Genomic DNA, 18,917 nt, shown 5'->3' with positions numbered 1-18,917 from the left:
TGGTGAAATTGGATAGATGCCAGCTATCATCGTCGAAGAAAACGATGTCCGCGAAGCCTCGCGGTACCTGAGGAACTGGGCAGCACCGGGCCCCGATGGTGTTCAGAACTTCTGGCACAAGAAGCTGACCGTCGCACATCAAAAGATAGCTGAGTGCTTCAACAAGGTGCTACGTGACCCACACAACCTCCACAACCGTCACATTCCTCCTCCCGAAAGACAGCAACACATTGAACCCATCAAAATACAGACCGATAACGTGCCTATCGAGTTTGTACAAGATATTAAGCAGCATCATAACCGCCAAAGTTTCTGCCCACTGCGAACAACACCACATCATCGCAGAAGAGCAGAAAGGATGTAGAAAAAATACGCATGGCTGCAAAGACCAGACCATCATCGACGCAGCCATAGTCGGCCAGGCGGTTTATAACCAGCGGAACCTAAGCATGGCCTATATCGATTACAGGAAGGTAATGGCTCCATACCACACTCGTTTCTCGTCCGGGTATTGGAGCTCTACAAAATTGATCCCGTCGTCGTTAGGTTCCTGCAGCATGCGATGAGGCAGTGGAGCACATCTCTGCATCTTAGTGATGGGGAAAATGTGTGGCAGTCTAGAACGCTGCAGATAAAGAGGGGGATTTTCCGAGGTGACTCTTTCAGCCCGCTTTGGTTTTGTCTGGCACTGAACCCCCTCAGTAGGACGCTCAATAGAAACGGTCATGGCTATAAAATAAGGTATGGCGACGGCGCCCACGAAGAAGTGACCCATACCTTTTACATGGACGATCTCAAGGTCTACGCTGATTCACGTCAGCGTCTAGGTCCGAGCTATCCGAGTTGTCGAAGAAATAAGCAGGGACATCTGCATGGAATTCGGCCTCGACAAGTGTCGCTGTGTCCATCTTGTTATGAGTGCAACAACTGTGCCACCTCACATAGAAACTTTGCCGCTGTCATATGAGGTATTTCGGGATAACGGCAACAACGCAATTAGCTCAAGTGTTGTGTGCGCCATTTTGTCTTTCATTCTTTTTCAAACTATCGGAGTGTTACAAACGTTGTGTGAATAAATATTAATTTCTTTTTCTTGCGTGAATTAAACTCGGGCTTTTATTTTCCACTGATAATCTCTGTCCCAGAGGTTATGGGCTCAGGAAATTGCGGAAAGTGTTAAGTTTTGCAGTTCGTTGTCGCAAGAAGAAGTGGATATTGACTTTGAAAATTTTGATAGTGAAAATGGCGCAATCAAATTTTTCCATTGAAAGGTTGAGTGATCTGAACTATACGATATGGAAATTTAAAATGCAGCTTTTGCTATCGCGTGAAAAGGTGCTGGCTGTTGTGTCTGAAACGAAATCGGAGGAACCTAGTGCTTGTGGCTCGCTCATGACGAGAAGGCAAGGGCGTTGATCGGTTTGTCACTGGAAGACAGTCAGTTGATTCATGTTATGCAAACGACTACGTCGAAGGAGATGTGGGATGCTCTGAAAGGCTATCACGAGCGGTCATCTCTTTCTAGCAAAATCCACGTTATGCGGCAGATGTTTGCTACTCGAATGCCGGAGGGTGGTAATATAGGAGAACACCTGAACCAGCTCACGTCATTACGACTTCGATTAATTGCACTTGGCGAGGAGATGAAAGATCCCTCATTTGTAGCTTTAATGTTGTCGAGTCTTCCTAAATTGTATGATGTGTTGATCGTAGCATTAGAGAGCCGGCCGGATGCAGATCTCACGGTTGATTTTGTGAAGGGGAAACTGCTGGATGAAGGTCGGCGGCGAGTGCAAGAAATCAGTGAAGAAGAAAAAGTTCGGGTGTCTTGTGGAACAAGTGAAAAGTTCAGAAATAACTTTGAAAAGAAAAGTGACAAGAAGAAGGACAAGCAATGTCACTATTGTAAGAACGTTGGTCATTTCCGGCGAGATTGCAGAAATTGGCGGCCGATAGAAAAGAGAAGAAAGCTAGTGAAAAAGCTAACGTCGATGTCGAATTGGAAGATAGCATGGATCTGTGTTTGTTTTTTGGAAGAGCTGAAGAAGCCGGTTTTTGGTATTTTGACTCCGGTGCTACTTCTCACATGACAAACGATTTATCATTTCTTGAAAAACTAGACAAATCGAAGCAATCAACAATCTCTTTGGCCGACGGCAAATGCATCAAATCAGCTGGTGTTGGTAGTAGTAAACTTGTGGCTGTGAACGGCAATGGTGGTCGAATGCATGTGATGTTGGACAATGTGTGGCATGTGCCTTCTCTTCAAGCGAATCTGCTATCGATTAGCAAAATTACAGATTTGGGATTTGCAGTATTATTCGATTGGTCATCGTGACACGCAAGCTGTAATGAAGATAGTACGTGAAAATTTGGGACACGGCTTGAAGCTGAATCAGTGTGATTTGGAATCAATTTGCGGCCCGTGTTGTGAAGGTAAGCAAACTCGTGAGCCTTTTTCGAAAGTGTCGGATTCAGAGACGACAGCAGTCGGTGATTTGGTACATACTGATCTATGTGGACCAATGGAAGAGTCAACGGCGAGGGGGTTTCGTTTTTTCATGACAATGGTGGACGATTACAGTCACTATACCATCGTTTATTTGCTGCAGAGGAAAACTGAGGCAGAAGTGCGCATTCGGGAGTATCATAACTTGGTGAAAACCCAGTTTGGGCGCTACCCCACCATCATTAGATCGGATGGAGGTGGTGAGTACTCCAGTGAAAGTTTGCGGAAGTTTTTCGTTGATTGTGGAATAGTGCATCAGCGTACGGCTCCATATTCCCCACAACAAAACGGGGTTGCCAAACGGAAAAACCGTTATTTAGTTGAAATGACACGGTGCATGTTAGCAGACTCAGGGCTAGAAAAGCTATTCTGGGGTGAAGCGATTAGTACTGCAACGTACTTGCGGAATCATTTGCCTTCGTCGTCGGTAATATCTACGCCATACGAACTTTGGTACAAAAAGTATGGGCATCTACGCGTGTTTGGTTCGGAAGCTTTCGTTCATATCCCAAAAGAGAAACGTCAGAAGCTAAATAGAAAGGCTCAAAAACTAGTGTTTGTCGGTTACGCTGAGGGGCAGAAAGCCTATCGATTCGTAAACTTGGAAACGAAAAGAATTACAATCAGCAGGGATGCAAGAACATTTTAATGTTGAGAGTGTTGTCAAACAGAAGACTGTGACATCAGAAGGAGTGATTACATTTCCACTTGCACCTTCTGCAGGGTCGGAAGATTCGTTAGCCGATGAGGATCTTGATGTAACGCAATACGACAGTGCGTCCGATGGGGAACCCTCGTTCCACGATTTTCCATTGGACGAGACCGCGCGCAGATCAAGACGCAACAACAAAGGAATTGCACAAGTTCGGGTAATTGAGGAGACCTACGTTGCTGTAGAAGCACGTGAACCCAAAAATTTGAGGGAAGCTTTTGACTGTGACGAAAATGCAGAATGGAAAGAAGCAATGCTGGATGAGTTGGAGTCACACTCGGAAAACAGTACATGGGAGTTAGTCGAGTTACCTGCAGGACGGAAGGTGATTGGTTGCCGCTGGGTTTATAAATTGAAGCGAAACGCAATTGGAAAAGTGATCAAGCACAAGGCACGTCTGGTAGCACAGGGCTATTCGCAATGGTTCGGAGAGGATTATGATGAAGTTTTCGCTCCCGTCACAAGTCATACAACTCTTCGTGTATTGCTTGCACTTGCTTCGAAGAAAAACATGATACTTAAACATTTCGACGTCAAAACAGCCTACTTGTACGGTGAGCTCGACCAAGAGTTATTTATGAGACAGCCACCTGGATACGAGGAAAAAGGCAAGGAGCACTTTGTTTGCAGATTAAAGAAAAGTATATACGGAACCAAACAGTCCGCGCGTTGCTGGAACCAAAAGCTACACGATGTACTTCTGAAAAATGATTTCAAACAAAGCAGTTCTGATAAGTGCTTATGCATGAAAGTGGAAGATGAGAAGAGAGTGTTTTTGCTAGTGTATGTGGACGATATAATGGTGAAGATCAACGAGATAAAAAGTCATCGATAAATTTGGATTGAGTGATGCGCAAAATTGCGAAGACACCAATGGATGAAGGGTTCCTGAAAACAGAAGATGCAAGTCCTACTTTCACTGATGGAACATTGTATAGAAGTCTTTTTTTTATCCCATTTATTTATTTTAGGCTCATTAGTATTTTAGCTGTAACAGAACCGAATTTTAATCGTGTACATGTCACATGGTTATCATACCTATAATTATAGCACATTACACACAGTTGCCATTCGCCAGTATTCCTTCTATACCATTGCATATGGTACATTTACACAGTAGCCATTTAGGCGTAAGAGTATTCTTTCTGTTCTTCCATTATCCAGTTGGACCACTGGACAGCGGAGACAGTTGATATGATCATTGTTGAGTTATTTATAGAACAGCAGCTCGATGTGTCTTGCAGAGCAGTTGTATGGATGACCGTGAATCGATTTCCATCGCTGATGATTTGTTGTGTGGACGTAGCTATTCTGTAACAACACAAAGATGGTCAATGAGGGCCCTGAGTTTTGAACTCACGATCGATCGCTTACTAAGCGAACGCGCAACCAATGTGGCTACGGAGACCCCCACATATATATATATATATATATATATATATATATATATATATATATATATATATATATATATATATATATATATATATATATATATATATATATATATATATAGAAGTCTTGTTGGTGCTCTTCTCTATATTGCGGTATGTGCTAGACCAGATATTGCCGTTAGTGCGGCGATCCTTGGCAGAAAGGTGAGTGCACCTACGGAGGTGTGCTGGATAGCAGCAAAGCGAGTGGTTCGCTATCTGAAAGCGACAAAACTAATGAGGCTGGCGTACAACAGAAATGGTGATGGTCTGATAGGATACACTGATGCAGATTGGGCTGGGGACATAAGCTCGAGAAAATCAACAACTTGGTTTGTCTTCTGCTACGCGAATGGGGCTGTTTCATGGACCAGTAAGATTCGCCACGAACCATGTCTTGTATAAACTCTCCGTCATAGACCTCGTAACCTCCGGATTCGGTAAGCTGCCCTTTCAGCAGATGTCTTGGACAGAGATTATCAGTGGAAAATAAAAGCCTGAGTTTAGTTCACACAAGAAAAAGAAATTAATATTTATTCACACAACGTTTGTAATACTCCGATAGTTTGAAAAAGATACCTTGGATTCCGACAGCTTACCGGGATTCGCCACTCCGACATCAAGACGGAGCTGCGAGACAAGTTCTTGAGTCGAGTGAACTGTGTCCTGAGGACTTTCCTCAACGCGGGGAACAAGGTACGCGCGATCAACACATTCGCGGTTCCCCTGCTGACCTTCAGTTTTAGTGTAGTCAAATGGAGCAAAACTGGCCTAGAAGACCTTGAGAGGAGGATGAGGAAAGCATTCAAAGAGGCCGGAATACACCATCCTCAATCGGCACTGGAGAGAGTTTCACTTCCACGCAAAGAATAGTCGACAAATCTGCACTGTGTGTTGCCCAGGTACGACAACTGCGCGAGTACTTCGCAGAACGCGCCAACCAAAACGCGCTATACCGGGCTGTCTGCGCCGCTGACAGAGGATACAGCGCTCTGCACTTGGCGCAAGCGGAGTACCAACTCAACTGCAATCTGCCGACAGTGGAGGAGAAGATTGCAGTTTGGAAGCAGAAGGCAGTGCATGGTGACCACCCCCATCAACTGAACCGGCCACACGTCGACAAGGCCGCATCTAAGCTGTGGCTAACGCGTGGTAAGCTTTCTTCAGTAGTAGAAGCCGACATGATAGCCATCCAGGACAGGATAATGCCGACGAGAAACTGCAGGCGGTACGTCTGGCATCAAGACGTTGATGACATTTGCCGGATGTGCCATCAGCCTGGTGAAAATATAGAGCACATTATGCGAGGCTGTCCCGTTTTGGCCAACGCAGCCTACACCGAGCGCCGCAACAACGTAACTCGTATTGTTCACCGAAAACTGGCGCTGCAATGTGCTCTACTGGAAGGCAACGTACCAAACTACCGGTACCTGCCTGCACCTGTCCTGGAAATGACCGTTTCAAGCTGTACTGGGATCGCACTGTTCTGACCGACCTCTCGATCCACCACAACCGCCCAGATATAATGGTTTACGACAAGAGCGACCGCAAAGTCACCATCATCGATGTCGCTATTCCACTGAACCAGAATCTGGAGGAGACCCACGGTCGCAAAATCTGCAAGTACCGACCATTGGCCATGGAGCTCAAGGAACTGTGGGGGCTAAGGGAGGTCCCAAGAATTGTTCCTGTCGTTCTCTCTGGAACTGGAATTATCCCGAAGACACTTCTGGAAGCGCTAAAGGTGTTGAACATCGAGAAGGAATTGGCCGTCATACAAAAGTCGGTCATCCTTAGCACCTGCGCGATTGTCCGACAATTCCTCGGCCAGGACTAAAACAGCACGAGCATGCAGATACGTGCATTCCGCAGCGCCTAGTTCACCTTTGGCATTCAGAAGCCCGGGGGCAGGTGAAAATTTTTGCTAGGTTCGCCTAGTTAAGAAGTGAGACAAGTCTGCCAAAAAAAATGAAACCGTTTTTCAGTAATGATTTTTGCGGATGATTCAAAAATTATGAAAAATTGTGAAAATTATGCACATTATTTTTATTGCAAAAATCGTGATGAATGAGTCTACAGCGACTTCGATAGTCTGGCAAATTTGTTGGATCATTCCACGGAAGTAGTCGAAGAGCATACCAAATGAAGCTGCGTTGAACCCTTTCCATCCGAATACTCTGGAGTGTATGATAAGGTGTGATAAGGCAGCATATCGGTGAAGCCACTTGCATTGCGTCGGATAAATCCAAGGGCTGCAAAGACCTTTGCGGTCGTCGTGCTTACATGTTCGTTGAACCGGAGTTTGCTAACAACCGTGACCCCTAGATCACGGATAGTTTCTGCACGTTCCAAAACCTCTGAATGGATGGAATATTCAAAAGCTGATCTGGATTGTCGGCGGGAAAACGAAATAAATTTGCACTTTTTGGTGTTAAACTCCATCCCATTCTCAGTACACTACAGAGATAACTCGTCCACATCAGCTTGAAGTGCGTAGCAGTCTAGATGAGATGATATCACTTTGTAGATTTGCAGATCATCGGCGTACATCAGCAAACTCAATTTCAGCCGGAAGCAAAGATCATTAATAAACGAAATGAATATCAGCGGTCCAAGAACGCTACCTTGAGGAACGCCTGACGTGATGGAGAAAACTCGTGAATGAATTCGCTATCCGGTCAGATAGATACGAGCGTAGCTATTCGGTGATCCAATCAGGGAAGCCAAGATATTTAAATTTAGCAATTTCCAAGTCCATTGGTACATTGTCGAACACCTCAGAGAAGTCGAAGTATATCGCATCAATCTGGTGTCGTTTCTCAATTTTCGAACACAGGAAACTCACGTAAGATATCAGGTTGGTTGTTGCGGATCGCTTCTTTACGAAACCATGCTGGAGCTTCAATATCAATGGTCGGGAAGCGGCATACAGAGCATCGTGAACCAAATGCTCGAACACTTTCGACAGAGCTGGAGCTTGAGCTTGGGTAGACTGTACAATTCGTAATTGCTCTCCGTGATTGACCTGAACCAACCAAATTGCACAAAGAACACACAGAATGATGCTTGGGACAAATCATTGTCGTTGTGCAATTTTGGGTGATTCGAGCTTTAAATTGTCAATAACGACGCCGGCCACGTCCTTACAGTCACCAGAAGAAGGGAAGAAATGTTAGTATGATATTCGCCGCCCGAAGCCCAGAAGGGTCGCCTCTATAGCGTGGTTCCCTAGCGTTTATCATGGAAGGGATAGTTGTTAGCTAGGTAGTGCGGACTGAATCAAAACGGCTGTCAAAAAAGATCCAATTGAAATGTCAAAAGAGATCCAACGATCAGGAGTGTTATTTTTCTTATGATAATCAACACTATAAAAGAGGTTTTGTTGTCAAGGGCAAAAATAAGTAAAATTATAAAATGAACGAACTACATTTTTCCGTCAATTGTTTAATTAACCATCGCATCTCTGAAAGAGCATCTCAGCCTTTCACTGAGCAACGCATTTTTAATGTCCCCTCTCTTTGTCATAACGTTTTTCCGAATGTAATAAAAACAAAAAAAGTCAGAGTCACGTAAATGTTTACTCCTGAGATTTGGAAATATTCGATAAAAAGTGGAAGGAAGAGCTGCCAGATGATTTTTAAAGAAAGTCTGTAAAAACATGTGAATGTCTGTTAAAAATGTGGAAAAGTCTGTAAAAGTGTGCAGATCTATAGAAATGTCTTTTAACGTTAATTTTCACATATTCATTAATACTTTGTACATCACGATGCACGTAAGATTGTATTCTGTATATATATACAGCCATTCCATGCCAAACTAATATAGTGGTTCTCAGATCTTCGTCAAAAGTGGTAATTTTGTTCTTTATCGCAAAACATTAAACTCGTATTTTTATAATTTGTCATTAGGGTGCCCATTTCCATTTTAGGGTGATTCCAAAAATTAATTTTTTTCCACTTTTTCCCAAATGACTTTTTTCAAAAATTTATAACTTTCGAACCACTCAACCGATTTAAGATGATCGACATATCAAATTTAAGCCAATGAGCTTTAATTGAGAAATATTTAACTTGCATATAATATGGATCCTATTTTTAATATGGATTGAAAGCTGAGAATTTTTTACATAAAATATCTTGATATCAGAGATGCTATTTTTTTCGTTTTTGAAATATGATTTTTCAAAACTAATCGATGGTTCGAAAAACAATTTTTCCCCATTTTTCCCACTACAAAAAGTCGTAACTTTCAAACTATTGGACCGATTCATATCATCGACATATCAAATTGAAGCTTACGAGTTATATTTCTTTGAAAAAATATTACTTTTGCGAAAAAATTGAATTTTGTTTTTGTAATTATTGATTTAGTTAGTTTTTTATAGTTTTCTCGGTTAAAGATAGGAGCGCTATATTTTTTTATATTTTTTATGGAAAGCTGAGGATTATTTACCTAACATAACTCGATATCAGAGATGCTATAATTATCGTTTTTAAGTTAGAATTTTGTAAATTTAACATGTTTTAAGTCTTCGATCAATATTCATATGTGACTAAACTAGACCTATGCTACTAGAATCCAATCTTCCCGCAAGTGTGAATTTTGCTTATTGGCTTCAATTAAATATATCGACCATCTAAATCGGTTCAGTAGTTAAAATGTTATGATTTTTTGCAGAAAGTTATTTTTGGACAAATGGGGAAAAATGATTTTTTTTAAAAATCATATCTAAAAAACGAAAAGATAGCAACCCTGATATCGAGATATGTTGTGTAAAAAATCCTCAGCTTTCAAGAAAAAATATAAAAAAATATAGCGCCCTCTAGTCGAAAGTCATAAGAAAATAAAAAACGACTACAATCAATAATTACTAAAATATAATTATTTTTTTCGCAAGTTAAATATTTTTTAATAGAAGGCTAGGTCAATTTTATTTATATCTCGATCATCTAAATCGATTCAGTGATTCAAAAGTTTTTTTTATCCCTTTTGTTTATTTTGGGCTCATTAGCTTTAGCTGTAACAGAGCCGAATTTCAATCGTGTACATGTCACATGTTTATCATATCTATAATTAGCACATTACACAGTTGCCATGTTTTCGGCGTTAGAGTATTCCCTTCTATACCATTGCATATGGTACACATTTACACAGTTGCCATATAGGCGTAAGAGTTTTCGTTCTGTTCTTCCATTATCCAGTTAGACCGGACAGCGGAGACAGTTGATTGATCATTGTTGAGTTATTTATAGAACAGCAGCCCGATGTGTCTTGCAGAGCAGAGCAGTTGTATGGATGAATCGATCTTAATTCGACCGTGGATCGATCTCCATCACTGATGATTGTTGCGTGGACGTAGTTATTCTGTAACAACACAAAGATGGTCAATGAGGGCCCTGAGTTTTGAACTCACGATCGATCGCTTACTAAGCGAACGCGCAAAGAATGTGGCTACGGAGACCCCCTATTCAAAAGTTATTAATTTTCATTTGTCATTTTTGGGAAAAAAGTGGAAAAAAAATATTTTTCGGACCACTTAATAACTTATGTGCTGTAAGGTGTTTAAATGTTTCAACGATCTACACATACATACGCGTTGTTAATTTTTATAGAAAACAGTATTTCACCGTTGATATATTGGACATCCACCAAGGCTTGCGGTCTTGTCGTTGATGAAATTTATGAGAAAATGCAGTGTATATTTTCCATCCGCTATGCAAGGCTATACAAGTTTTAGATCACCACACGGCCATGAACCATGTCTGTCGTAACAATATCGAACAGTAACCCATATTTCGTCATAAGCAGACCCGAAAGCAAATGTAAGTTGTTAAAAATAGAATGAAATTTTTTATTCGATGTTGTTTAAATACTTAGAAGACATAGTCCTGACCCTAACTTAACTATTTTTCAATAAATCTCCTTGCATTTCAGCAAAACAATCTTATCTAGAACAGAAAATATTTATCAGAGACAATTTCGTTCAACATTTTTCCTTACCTGCAGAGAATGCAATTTTTCATTAATTGTGAATAACCGTATCCTCTCTTTCGTCTGCAATGATGTCAAGGCAAAAGTTCATACACACCAGATGGGCCAACCAGAAGGACTGCCGGGCCGCAGGTTGAGTACCGCTGGTCTAACGTCATGTGTATTGATATATATTAAATATAATAACTTTTCTGTATTTTTTTTTTATAATTCGTTTATTTGTACAGGCTCAGTTACATAGGTTTAAAGAAGCCAAACTCTCAAGTTTTCTGTATTAAAACTATGGAAAAATGCAGTGTTTGGATTTCGATCAAAATCGAATGATACACAATGTGTCATGCAAGTAAACTCTCACGAACATATAACCAAATATGAGAGGATCATTCAGATACTTGTATGAATGTCAGTAATCACTTGTGTAATATTTAGTGATTAAACTGAGAGAGGAACGAAGACTGTTGATTGCATATCCGATCTGTATCAAACATCGCATACCATTTTCGAAGCCTGCATACAAGTTTGAACCGCATATATCGTCCCGCTCTACTATAGCGAAACCCACTGCACAGGCAAGTGCAAAGCAATAAATGATACAAGTAAAATTACGTCATCATTCGGTCACCATTTGCGGAGAGCAACAAATGGGGAAAGAGAGCAGTGTTGCTAGTAAAACTATGCGGTCTATATGAATATACACATTTCAAGGGATAGAGGCGTTAAAAATGGAAAATATAATCTGACTACCCTTCCCTTAGCCTCTATCGAGCTAAATAATCATATAGTTTGCACTCTCTGAGACTTAAAAATCAGGATCTGCTACATTAGCTGAATATGAATCTTTCGCTTTGCGTTGTCCGTACGATCCTGCTGTTTTATGATGCATGGAGAGGTCGGTATGCATATGTTAGAGGCAAAGAAGAAAATAAGCTTTCTGCACCGAAAGCGTATATGATAGCTTTGCTTGCATGCTGGTGTGCAATGAAGTGCGAGCCGATGCAGAGTTGTCTCGTTCTCTTTTGTGTCGTGATTTGCAGCACATAACAACAATAGAATACCGCTGGGGGAAATGTTTCCTGAAAGATCATATTTGAACGAACGAAAGCGATTTTTTCAATGAGTGGATCATTTGGCAAACACTGGAAAAATGTCATATGGTGAGTCAAATATTTTTGATGTGATGAATAGATGTGATGAATGTTTTACAGATATGTCTGTAAATTTACAAACATTTTTGTAAATCTGGCATCTCTGGTGGTCTGGGAATTTATTGCAAGAAATCGCTTGAAAACATGCATGAATTTGCTTAAGAATGAAGTGGATTGAGTCCGCACCACTTAGGTTGTTAGTGGGAGGGGGTAAGAATCAGGATTCACTGCGGTAAGTAATGTGATTCGGTCAGCGCGAACTAAAACAATCGACGAAACGAGATATCGAAAATCATATACATTTCAATGCGCAGTGCGGAATATATCCATAAGCAGCCAGAAAAGGCAACCAGGAAAAGGCTACCCAAGCTCAAGGAATGACGTATCTGATTACATCTTTTTCGTAATCAGATATTTCTGGCACTTGCCAGAGATATGGCCAAACTGGTAGAACTTAAAGTATTGTGACGGTTTGGGAATGTATTTCATAGTCTTGATGACTAGGAAACCCAATTTGACACAATCGGGTAAGATTGACGTGTTGAACTTGTTCACAACTACACCCTCCACTTTTTTCGTTATCCGCTTAGCTTTTATGACATGTGGAGGTTTTAATTCTTGTCGAAAACCAGCGGTAGAGGGGAGACCCACCTGACCGCCCTTAGCAACACGATCCTGCAGCGGGTGGCGCACGCCAACCTCCCCCCAGTGGCAAAACAATCCTGGTTTGGTGCGAACGACTGGAGGTTCCCAACTGTTCTCGTCGAGAACGGTATTAGGGACAACTTTCGAGCCAGGGTGAGCTCGATCGGTCTGCTAGAATATTTCAAGGCCATCATAGCAGAAAAATACCGTCTCTACGAGATCAGATACTCGGACGGCTCAAAAGGACCATCGGGAGTTGGATTTGGGGTAAGCGATAATAATAATAGTCTGATTTCCAGCAAGAAACTCGCGGACATCTGCCAGGTCTTCTCGGCCGAAGTGGCCGGCATCTTCGAGGCAACTACAACTTCATCTTCCAAGCCGTTGTTGGTCGTCTCCGACTCGACAAGCGCCATTGATGCCATCGGTGCGACCAGGTCCAAACATCCATGGGTACAGGCCATCAGGAAGAACAGATTGCCCGACACTGTGCTCATGTGGGTCCCCGGACACAACGGCATCGCAGGGAATGAAGCGGCCGACCAGTTTGCCGGAATCGGTCACACCAGACCGTTCTTCACTCGGGATGTGCCGCTTGACGATGTGAAGTTGTGGATCACCAACTCTTTCCGCACCTTTTGGACCGAAAGGTGGTTTGCAGAGAGGAGGCAGTTCCTCAGAAAAGTCAAGGGCACGATTGTCAGGTCTGACGATGTTAAAGGAATGAGAGAACAACGAATCCTGTCCAGATTGAGGACCGGTCACTGCTCGGTCTCACACGGATTCAATAGGAGACCCTTCCATCTACTCTGCGACCTCTGCCAAATCCACAACTCCGTCGAGCACTTCTTGTGTGGTTGCCCGAAATTCGATGATCTACGAAACCTGCATGGAATCAGCGGGAGTGTAAGGGACATCTTGAAGGACGATCCAGCAAGAGTAGCAGCGCTTGTCTGCTACCTAAAAGATGCCGAACTAATTTTTAAGATCTAGCGTCTGAACAATGGATCAGTCAAGAAGATCCTTGTTCCTTCCCCTCCACGATGAAGGGGAATAAGAACACGCCGGCATCTTCAACGGCACGGCTTCCTCTCCACTGGCCTGGAGCCATGGTCCGAGGACATCCATGCCATCTGGTCCAACAAGCAAACAGCAAGTTCTTTGTTAAGTCATGTCTCGCAAAAGGATTTATATGTGTTAAATTTTTACGTCCAATTTTTATGTGATAATTTTATGTGCAATCTGTTCCCAACGAAACCTTGCGGCAATGCTGTCGATAAAGAGGCGAACCAGCCCAGGAGGCTGAAAACCTCTCAAATAAAGAATAAAAAAAAAAAAAAATACCTCTCCAAGACATCCCTTGTCATATATGTCCCATCACGACAGAAACCACTCCCGGGACGCATTCAGAGTAGGGTGGAACGTGCACTAAACAACCAGAATTAACAAAGAAGCTTTTGTTTTCCATCATCTTCTTCTTCAATGGCACTAACGTTCCTAGAAGAACTTCGCCGTCTCAACGTAGTATTACTTGCGTCATTTTTATTTGTACTTAGTTGAGATTTCTATGCCAAATAACACGCCTTGAATGCATTCTGAGTGGCAAGCTCTAGAATACGCGTGATCACAGTGCAAGTCGGAGGAAATTTCTTTGACGAAAAATTCCCCCGACCAGAACGGGAATCGAACCCGAACACCCGGCATGTTAGTTATGACGGTAACCACTCGGCCAAGGGAACACATCACATGTTTTCCATCATAACAACGCGGAATCATACACATCTTTGATGACGCGGAAGAAAGCTTGGATACTTGGTTGTGAAGTTTTGATGCATCCTAAGTGGTCCTAAGTGGTCTTCCCTTGATATAAAAACATTGATCGGCATAACACATGTCTAAAATCTTTCGGAAAGGTTGCTCGCCGATAATCCATGATTTCTACAGATCTTTTAAAAAAATACTCTCCCACGGCCAATGGCGTCGAGTGAAGCTTTTGCACCCGGGGCGGTGCAAAAGATTCACTCGACTCACAACATCCCCCCCAAGGCGCGTAGAAGTATATCCTAAGGTGGGCCAACTTGCTAAAACCAATCTTCAGCCATCTTGGAAGTCTACTGTGTTTTGTTTGTAAACAAAACACAATACGCTAGTGCCGAAGCTCGCTCCTGATCAGTCTGTCTCTTTCACGCTTCAAGGAAATAATTCCCCTTCTGCTTTCTTCCGTACTGTTTTCATATACCGCTCTCCTAACCAACTTAGTGACGAAACGGCCTCACCTAGTGCCATAGACCCGTCTTGATCCCCCCTACCCCCTTAGAAATAATATTTATCCAATTTCTTCATATAAATTCATTCTGCACCCCTAAAAACGTGCACCCGGGGGCGATCCGCCCCCTCAGCACCCCCCAGTCGACGCCACTGCCTACGGCTAAGTAAAACAAGACAAGAAAAAACTTGAAACTTCCCTCTCGAATTAAAATCAGCATGTTCCTTTGTCCCTCGCTGTATTCACGTGTATTCTATTGGTGTCTAAAATTCAAAAAATAATCTGGGCTTTGGAAATCTAACCAGTAATAGTGAGATAAGGGGCTCGATCACGAACGTCACTTCACGGTGAAAATGAAATTAATTGTATGCGATTTGTATGCATTTTATTCCGTTTTCACCGTAAAGTGATGTTCGTGATCAGGCCCAAGGTTCAATTTTGTTGCAATTTCTAGAAAAAAAAACGTTACATTAACTTTATGATACCAATCAACAGTAGCAACTTAATCAGGAAATTCTGGCGAACATTGATAAATTATTTTTTCTACAAAAATTTCCATCTAATTTTTCTCTTAATTTGTCCACACATCCGGAAGAAAGATATTAATTCAATTTACAATTTCTTTGCAGTGTTTGGACATGAGTTCGGCGAATGTCCCGACGATGAAACGTACTAGGATCGAACCAGTGAGACAGGACATGCGCGCACGCTCCCAAAATGCTGTTTCTGTTGTACAAGTAATTATTGTTCTCGTTGTACCAGTTATTTCAGAGAGCCAAGTGTAGTTTTTAATTATGACAAGTTATTTATTTCAACACATAATAATGTCCAGTGGCCAGCGAAAAAAAAGTAACTAAATCTGTGACTGATAGCAATATATGCGGATAGAATAGCACATCGAGAGGGGCGACAATAGATTTCGTTATATGCACAAACTATAATTACATGGCATTTTATAGATCTTCACTCTCAGAAAATTTGTTCGGAACCAGTGAATCACAAAAAAAACCTCAGTGCAGTTACACGATATTACTGTTTTATTTATGCTTCAAACTGTAGCTAATGTTTATCATTAATATAGATAGAAAAAAATAAAGTCTACTTTAAAACGCAACCCAAACAGAGTAACAAATGGAACGAAAATACTGAGAATCTCGGCCTTCCTTCCGCCTTCTCAATCTCCTCCTTCCTTCTTCTCTTTGTAAGCCTCCTTGAAGCGTTCCTCGAACAGCGACAGCTCGGACAGCAAATCGGTGATGGCATTCATGAACGCTTCCTGGGGCGAATAGTCGGATGTGGTCTGAATTCGGATGACGAACTTGTGTTCCAGCGGATGGGGCAGCTTGTAGCCGGCGAACAGAACGTTTGGATCCTTCAGAAGTTGGCTGGTTGTGAACAAACAAAAAAAAATAGATAATCAGTGAATGATTTTTATGGCAAGCGCTTCGTGTGGCATACTTGCGAATCATGTTGCCAAGAGTGTGATCCTCCTTATTCACTGTAAAAATAGCGGCATTCGGGACTTTTGTGTCGAGCTCTTTGATGATTCTGTCGAATGTTGAGTAAAGGTTAGTTTTTTTGTCACAAACAAAACTTAATAAGCCAACTCACTTTTTCTCTCCCTCGTACAGAAGAAACGATTCAAAGGTAGGTGGTGCGTTCATTTTTACTTATTATCGTGTTATCGAAATAAAATACGCAAATTAATTGACTCAGCACCGGTAAAAGTACGAAATATGCTTGTCTACTGAGATCTCTGTTTTGTTAGGCGCTTCGGGTTAGCTTTGGTTTGAAACGTCAAAACAAATCCAAAAGTGAGAGCTCTGAAGCCAGGAGCACTGAACGAAAGTGCAGCCATCGATTCACATTGTTTGGACTCCTAGTTATAAAAGTGAGGCTGGTATTTAATTCACGTTAACGGCATTGAGCTTCGCGTTTCGGTTTATGAAACGAAATTAATAATGGAATACACTTTCAAAATAAAAATCTTGAACAAACATTAACCTTTTTCGTACATTTATTCTATGTAATGAAGAAGCAAAATGTTTTTTGTGAGTGATTATAATACTTTGAACGAAAATTATGATTCTATTATCATTTTTCAAATTTAACATGTTTTAGTCTTCGATATTCCAATGCTACTAGACTAAATATGTGCGAAAAGAGTTCCATTTTTGCAAGTGCAATATTTTTTCAAAAAAGAGCAGATCAATTCTTTAATTTAATGTCTCGATTATCTGAATCGGTTCAGCAGTCCAAAAGTGATGTATTTTTGAAAGACGACATTTTTGGAATTTTTTTTTTTAGATCATTGGTTAGCTTTGAGAAAATATTTTTATTTAATTTAAAAAATTTAAAAGCGAAAAGAACACACCTCCGATTTTTAGATATGTTATGTAAAAATCATCAGCTTTCAAGAAAAAATATAAATAATATAGCGCCCTTGGTTCCGATACCATGAAAACTATAAAAAAAAATACAATCAGTAAATACGAAAATAAAATTCAAATCTTCTGCAAACCAGCTAACTGGCTTTATTTTAATATATTGACCGTCTGAATCGGTCTGGTAGCTCAAAAGATATGAATTTATATAGATTTTTCGGGCCTAAAATGGAAGTGGACAGGGCGTAAAAATAAAAAAATACGGGTCTAATATTTTGCGATAAAGAACAAAACTACCACCCAGTGCGGAAGCATGTATGTCCCCTCCAATTTTTGCATTTTCAACGATTCAATGTTTGCTGGGAACCCATATATAACTTTCTAACGATGCTTGTTACACTAATATTCGAATTGAACTGACAATGATATTGAAAATTGTGGATTTATGCGATTTTAAATAGATATGCGATGATACATTGATTGATATTTTATACGATTATCATTCAATACGAATTGCGACCTAGCATGTGCAAACATTATGCGACCTAATGTTTGCCGGGTTATATCATGAAACCGATGCTTTTATACCGGATTACGACTTAAACTAATCGGTGGCTTATAATAATTTTTAACAGTTATAATGAATAATATCGACAAGAAAACAAGGAACAAGAAAAGGAAGTTCCTAGAAATTCTTTTATATCATCATTTTATGCCCCATCTTAAAAAAGGCATTAATTCTTAGATTACCAAGAACACAGAGACAAAGAATATTAGAAATATGCAAACTTTATATACCAGAACCTTTATCATCTGGTGATTATCTAGAAGGCCGTTATACATTCTTCTCTTCGATAAAAGACCCGAAAAACACACAACAACTGCATGGAATGTAAAAAATATGTTTGTTTCGAGCATGCAGTTATGCTATGTTCTGATTCTAACTCCAATGAAACCACAATCGATTAATACGTTTTCATGTTATTTTATAGCTCTCTATATTGTGCGTCTATTCCCTAACTGGACACGGCGGTTAGAAATAGTCGCGCTTCAAACGGTCGTAAAAATAGTCGCGTTTACTGTTGACAGATTAATATGTCAAAAATGACAAATCTGATTAACGTCTTTGCTTATAATTTTGCGAGTATTTTCGTGAATTTTAAAGATTGCATGAGAAAATCAATTCTTGTAAACGTACATTGGGCCAATATCAATACAAAATAACATTGCTTGTATGGCTACTACTTCCTGGGATTATCACGATCACAATTAAATACAGGCTACAAGAAGATCAATTCAACCATTGGTTCCTGGATCGTGGATTATGAACGAGAAGGAATAAAAACTTTCAGCAAACGGCATAGAACCTTTCGGAAGTTAGTTGTACACAAACGAATATGTGTTGGACTGAGGTTCCAGTGGAATGAAAAAGGCCAAGTTTAAATAATTAAACGGATGAATAAAAGTTTTATTAATTAGACGTGTTCACTGCGCGTTCTAACTTTTGAATGAACATGATTGTTCAAGCACACAGCAGAAGGCTGATGGTGTGCTCTCGCTTTGCTATGATGCCACCGTGCGCATACACAAGATGTTCAAATGCACAAGGTGGGTCGTTCGTTGTTCTATCAACAATATGTTTGATAATCCTGTTCCCGAACAATCCTATCTTTTATCTCGACGAAGCTCTTCAACAGTACGCCCTGCTGTATGGGGTCTCAATCAGCCCATCCCCAATTTTTCGAATATTATATGGACATCGCAATGTTATTGATTCAATCAATGGATTCCAATCAAATCAACTCTTGCTTCTTTGACGATGTTGTCTTTGC

General features: G+C 40.9%; 2 protein-coding genes across 13 annotated transcripts in view; one reads left to right on the top strand and one right to left on the bottom strand.

Annotated features, from left to right (window-relative positions):
- LOC129775310 (restin homolog) overlaps positions 1–15,798 on the top strand; it is a 253,909-nt gene extending 238,111 nt beyond the window's left edge. For 7 of the 12 annotated variants that reach the window (XM_055779904.1, XM_055779903.1, XM_055779899.1 and 4 more), the window contains one exon: positions 15,331–15,797. In XM_055779904.1, coding sequence (XP_055635879.1) covers positions 15,331–15,377 — 47 coding nt within the window. In that variant the 3' untranslated portion in view covers positions 15,378–15,797. Of the gene's footprint in view, positions 1–15,330 lie in introns of all 12 variants that reach the window. The other 5 variants (XM_055779898.1, XM_055779906.1, XM_055779905.1 and 2 more) reach the window with 2 other exon arrangements.
- On the bottom strand, positions 15,716–16,508 carry LOC129775316 (DNA-directed RNA polymerase II subunit RPB11). The gene is made up of 3 exons (XM_055779922.1): positions 16,313–16,508; positions 16,160–16,249; positions 15,716–16,086 (listed from the first exon to the last, which is right to left on the bottom strand). Exons 1-3 carry the CDS (start codon positions 16,363–16,365, stop codon positions 15,876–15,878), a joined length of 354 nt encoding a protein of 117 aa, XP_055635897.1. The 5' UTR covers positions 16,366–16,508; the 3' UTR covers positions 15,716–15,875.
- Positions 16,509–18,917: the final 2,409 nt, after the last annotated feature.

This window comes from Toxorhynchites rutilus, chromosome 3 (genome assembly GCF_029784135.1).
Source record: "Toxorhynchites rutilus septentrionalis strain SRP chromosome 3, ASM2978413v1, whole genome shotgun sequence".
In the NCBI taxonomy this organism is placed as follows: domain Eukaryota; kingdom Metazoa; phylum Arthropoda; class Insecta; order Diptera; family Culicidae; genus Toxorhynchites; species Toxorhynchites rutilus.
This window is presented reverse-complemented; position numbering and strand designations above follow the sequence as displayed.

Coding starts and splice junctions, on each gene's coding strand:
- LOC129775316 (XM_055779922.1), bottom strand. CDS start 16,365: ATGAACGCACCACCTACCTTTGAATCGTTTCTTCTGTACGAGGGAGAG. Junction 16,250..16,312: donor CTGTACGAGGGAGAGAAAAA/GTGAGTTGGCTT, acceptor AACATTCGACAG/AATCATCAAAGAGCTCGACA. Junction 16,087..16,159: donor CTTGGCAACATGATTCGCAA/GTATGCCACACG, acceptor GTTCACAACCAG/CCAACTTCTGAAGGATCCAA.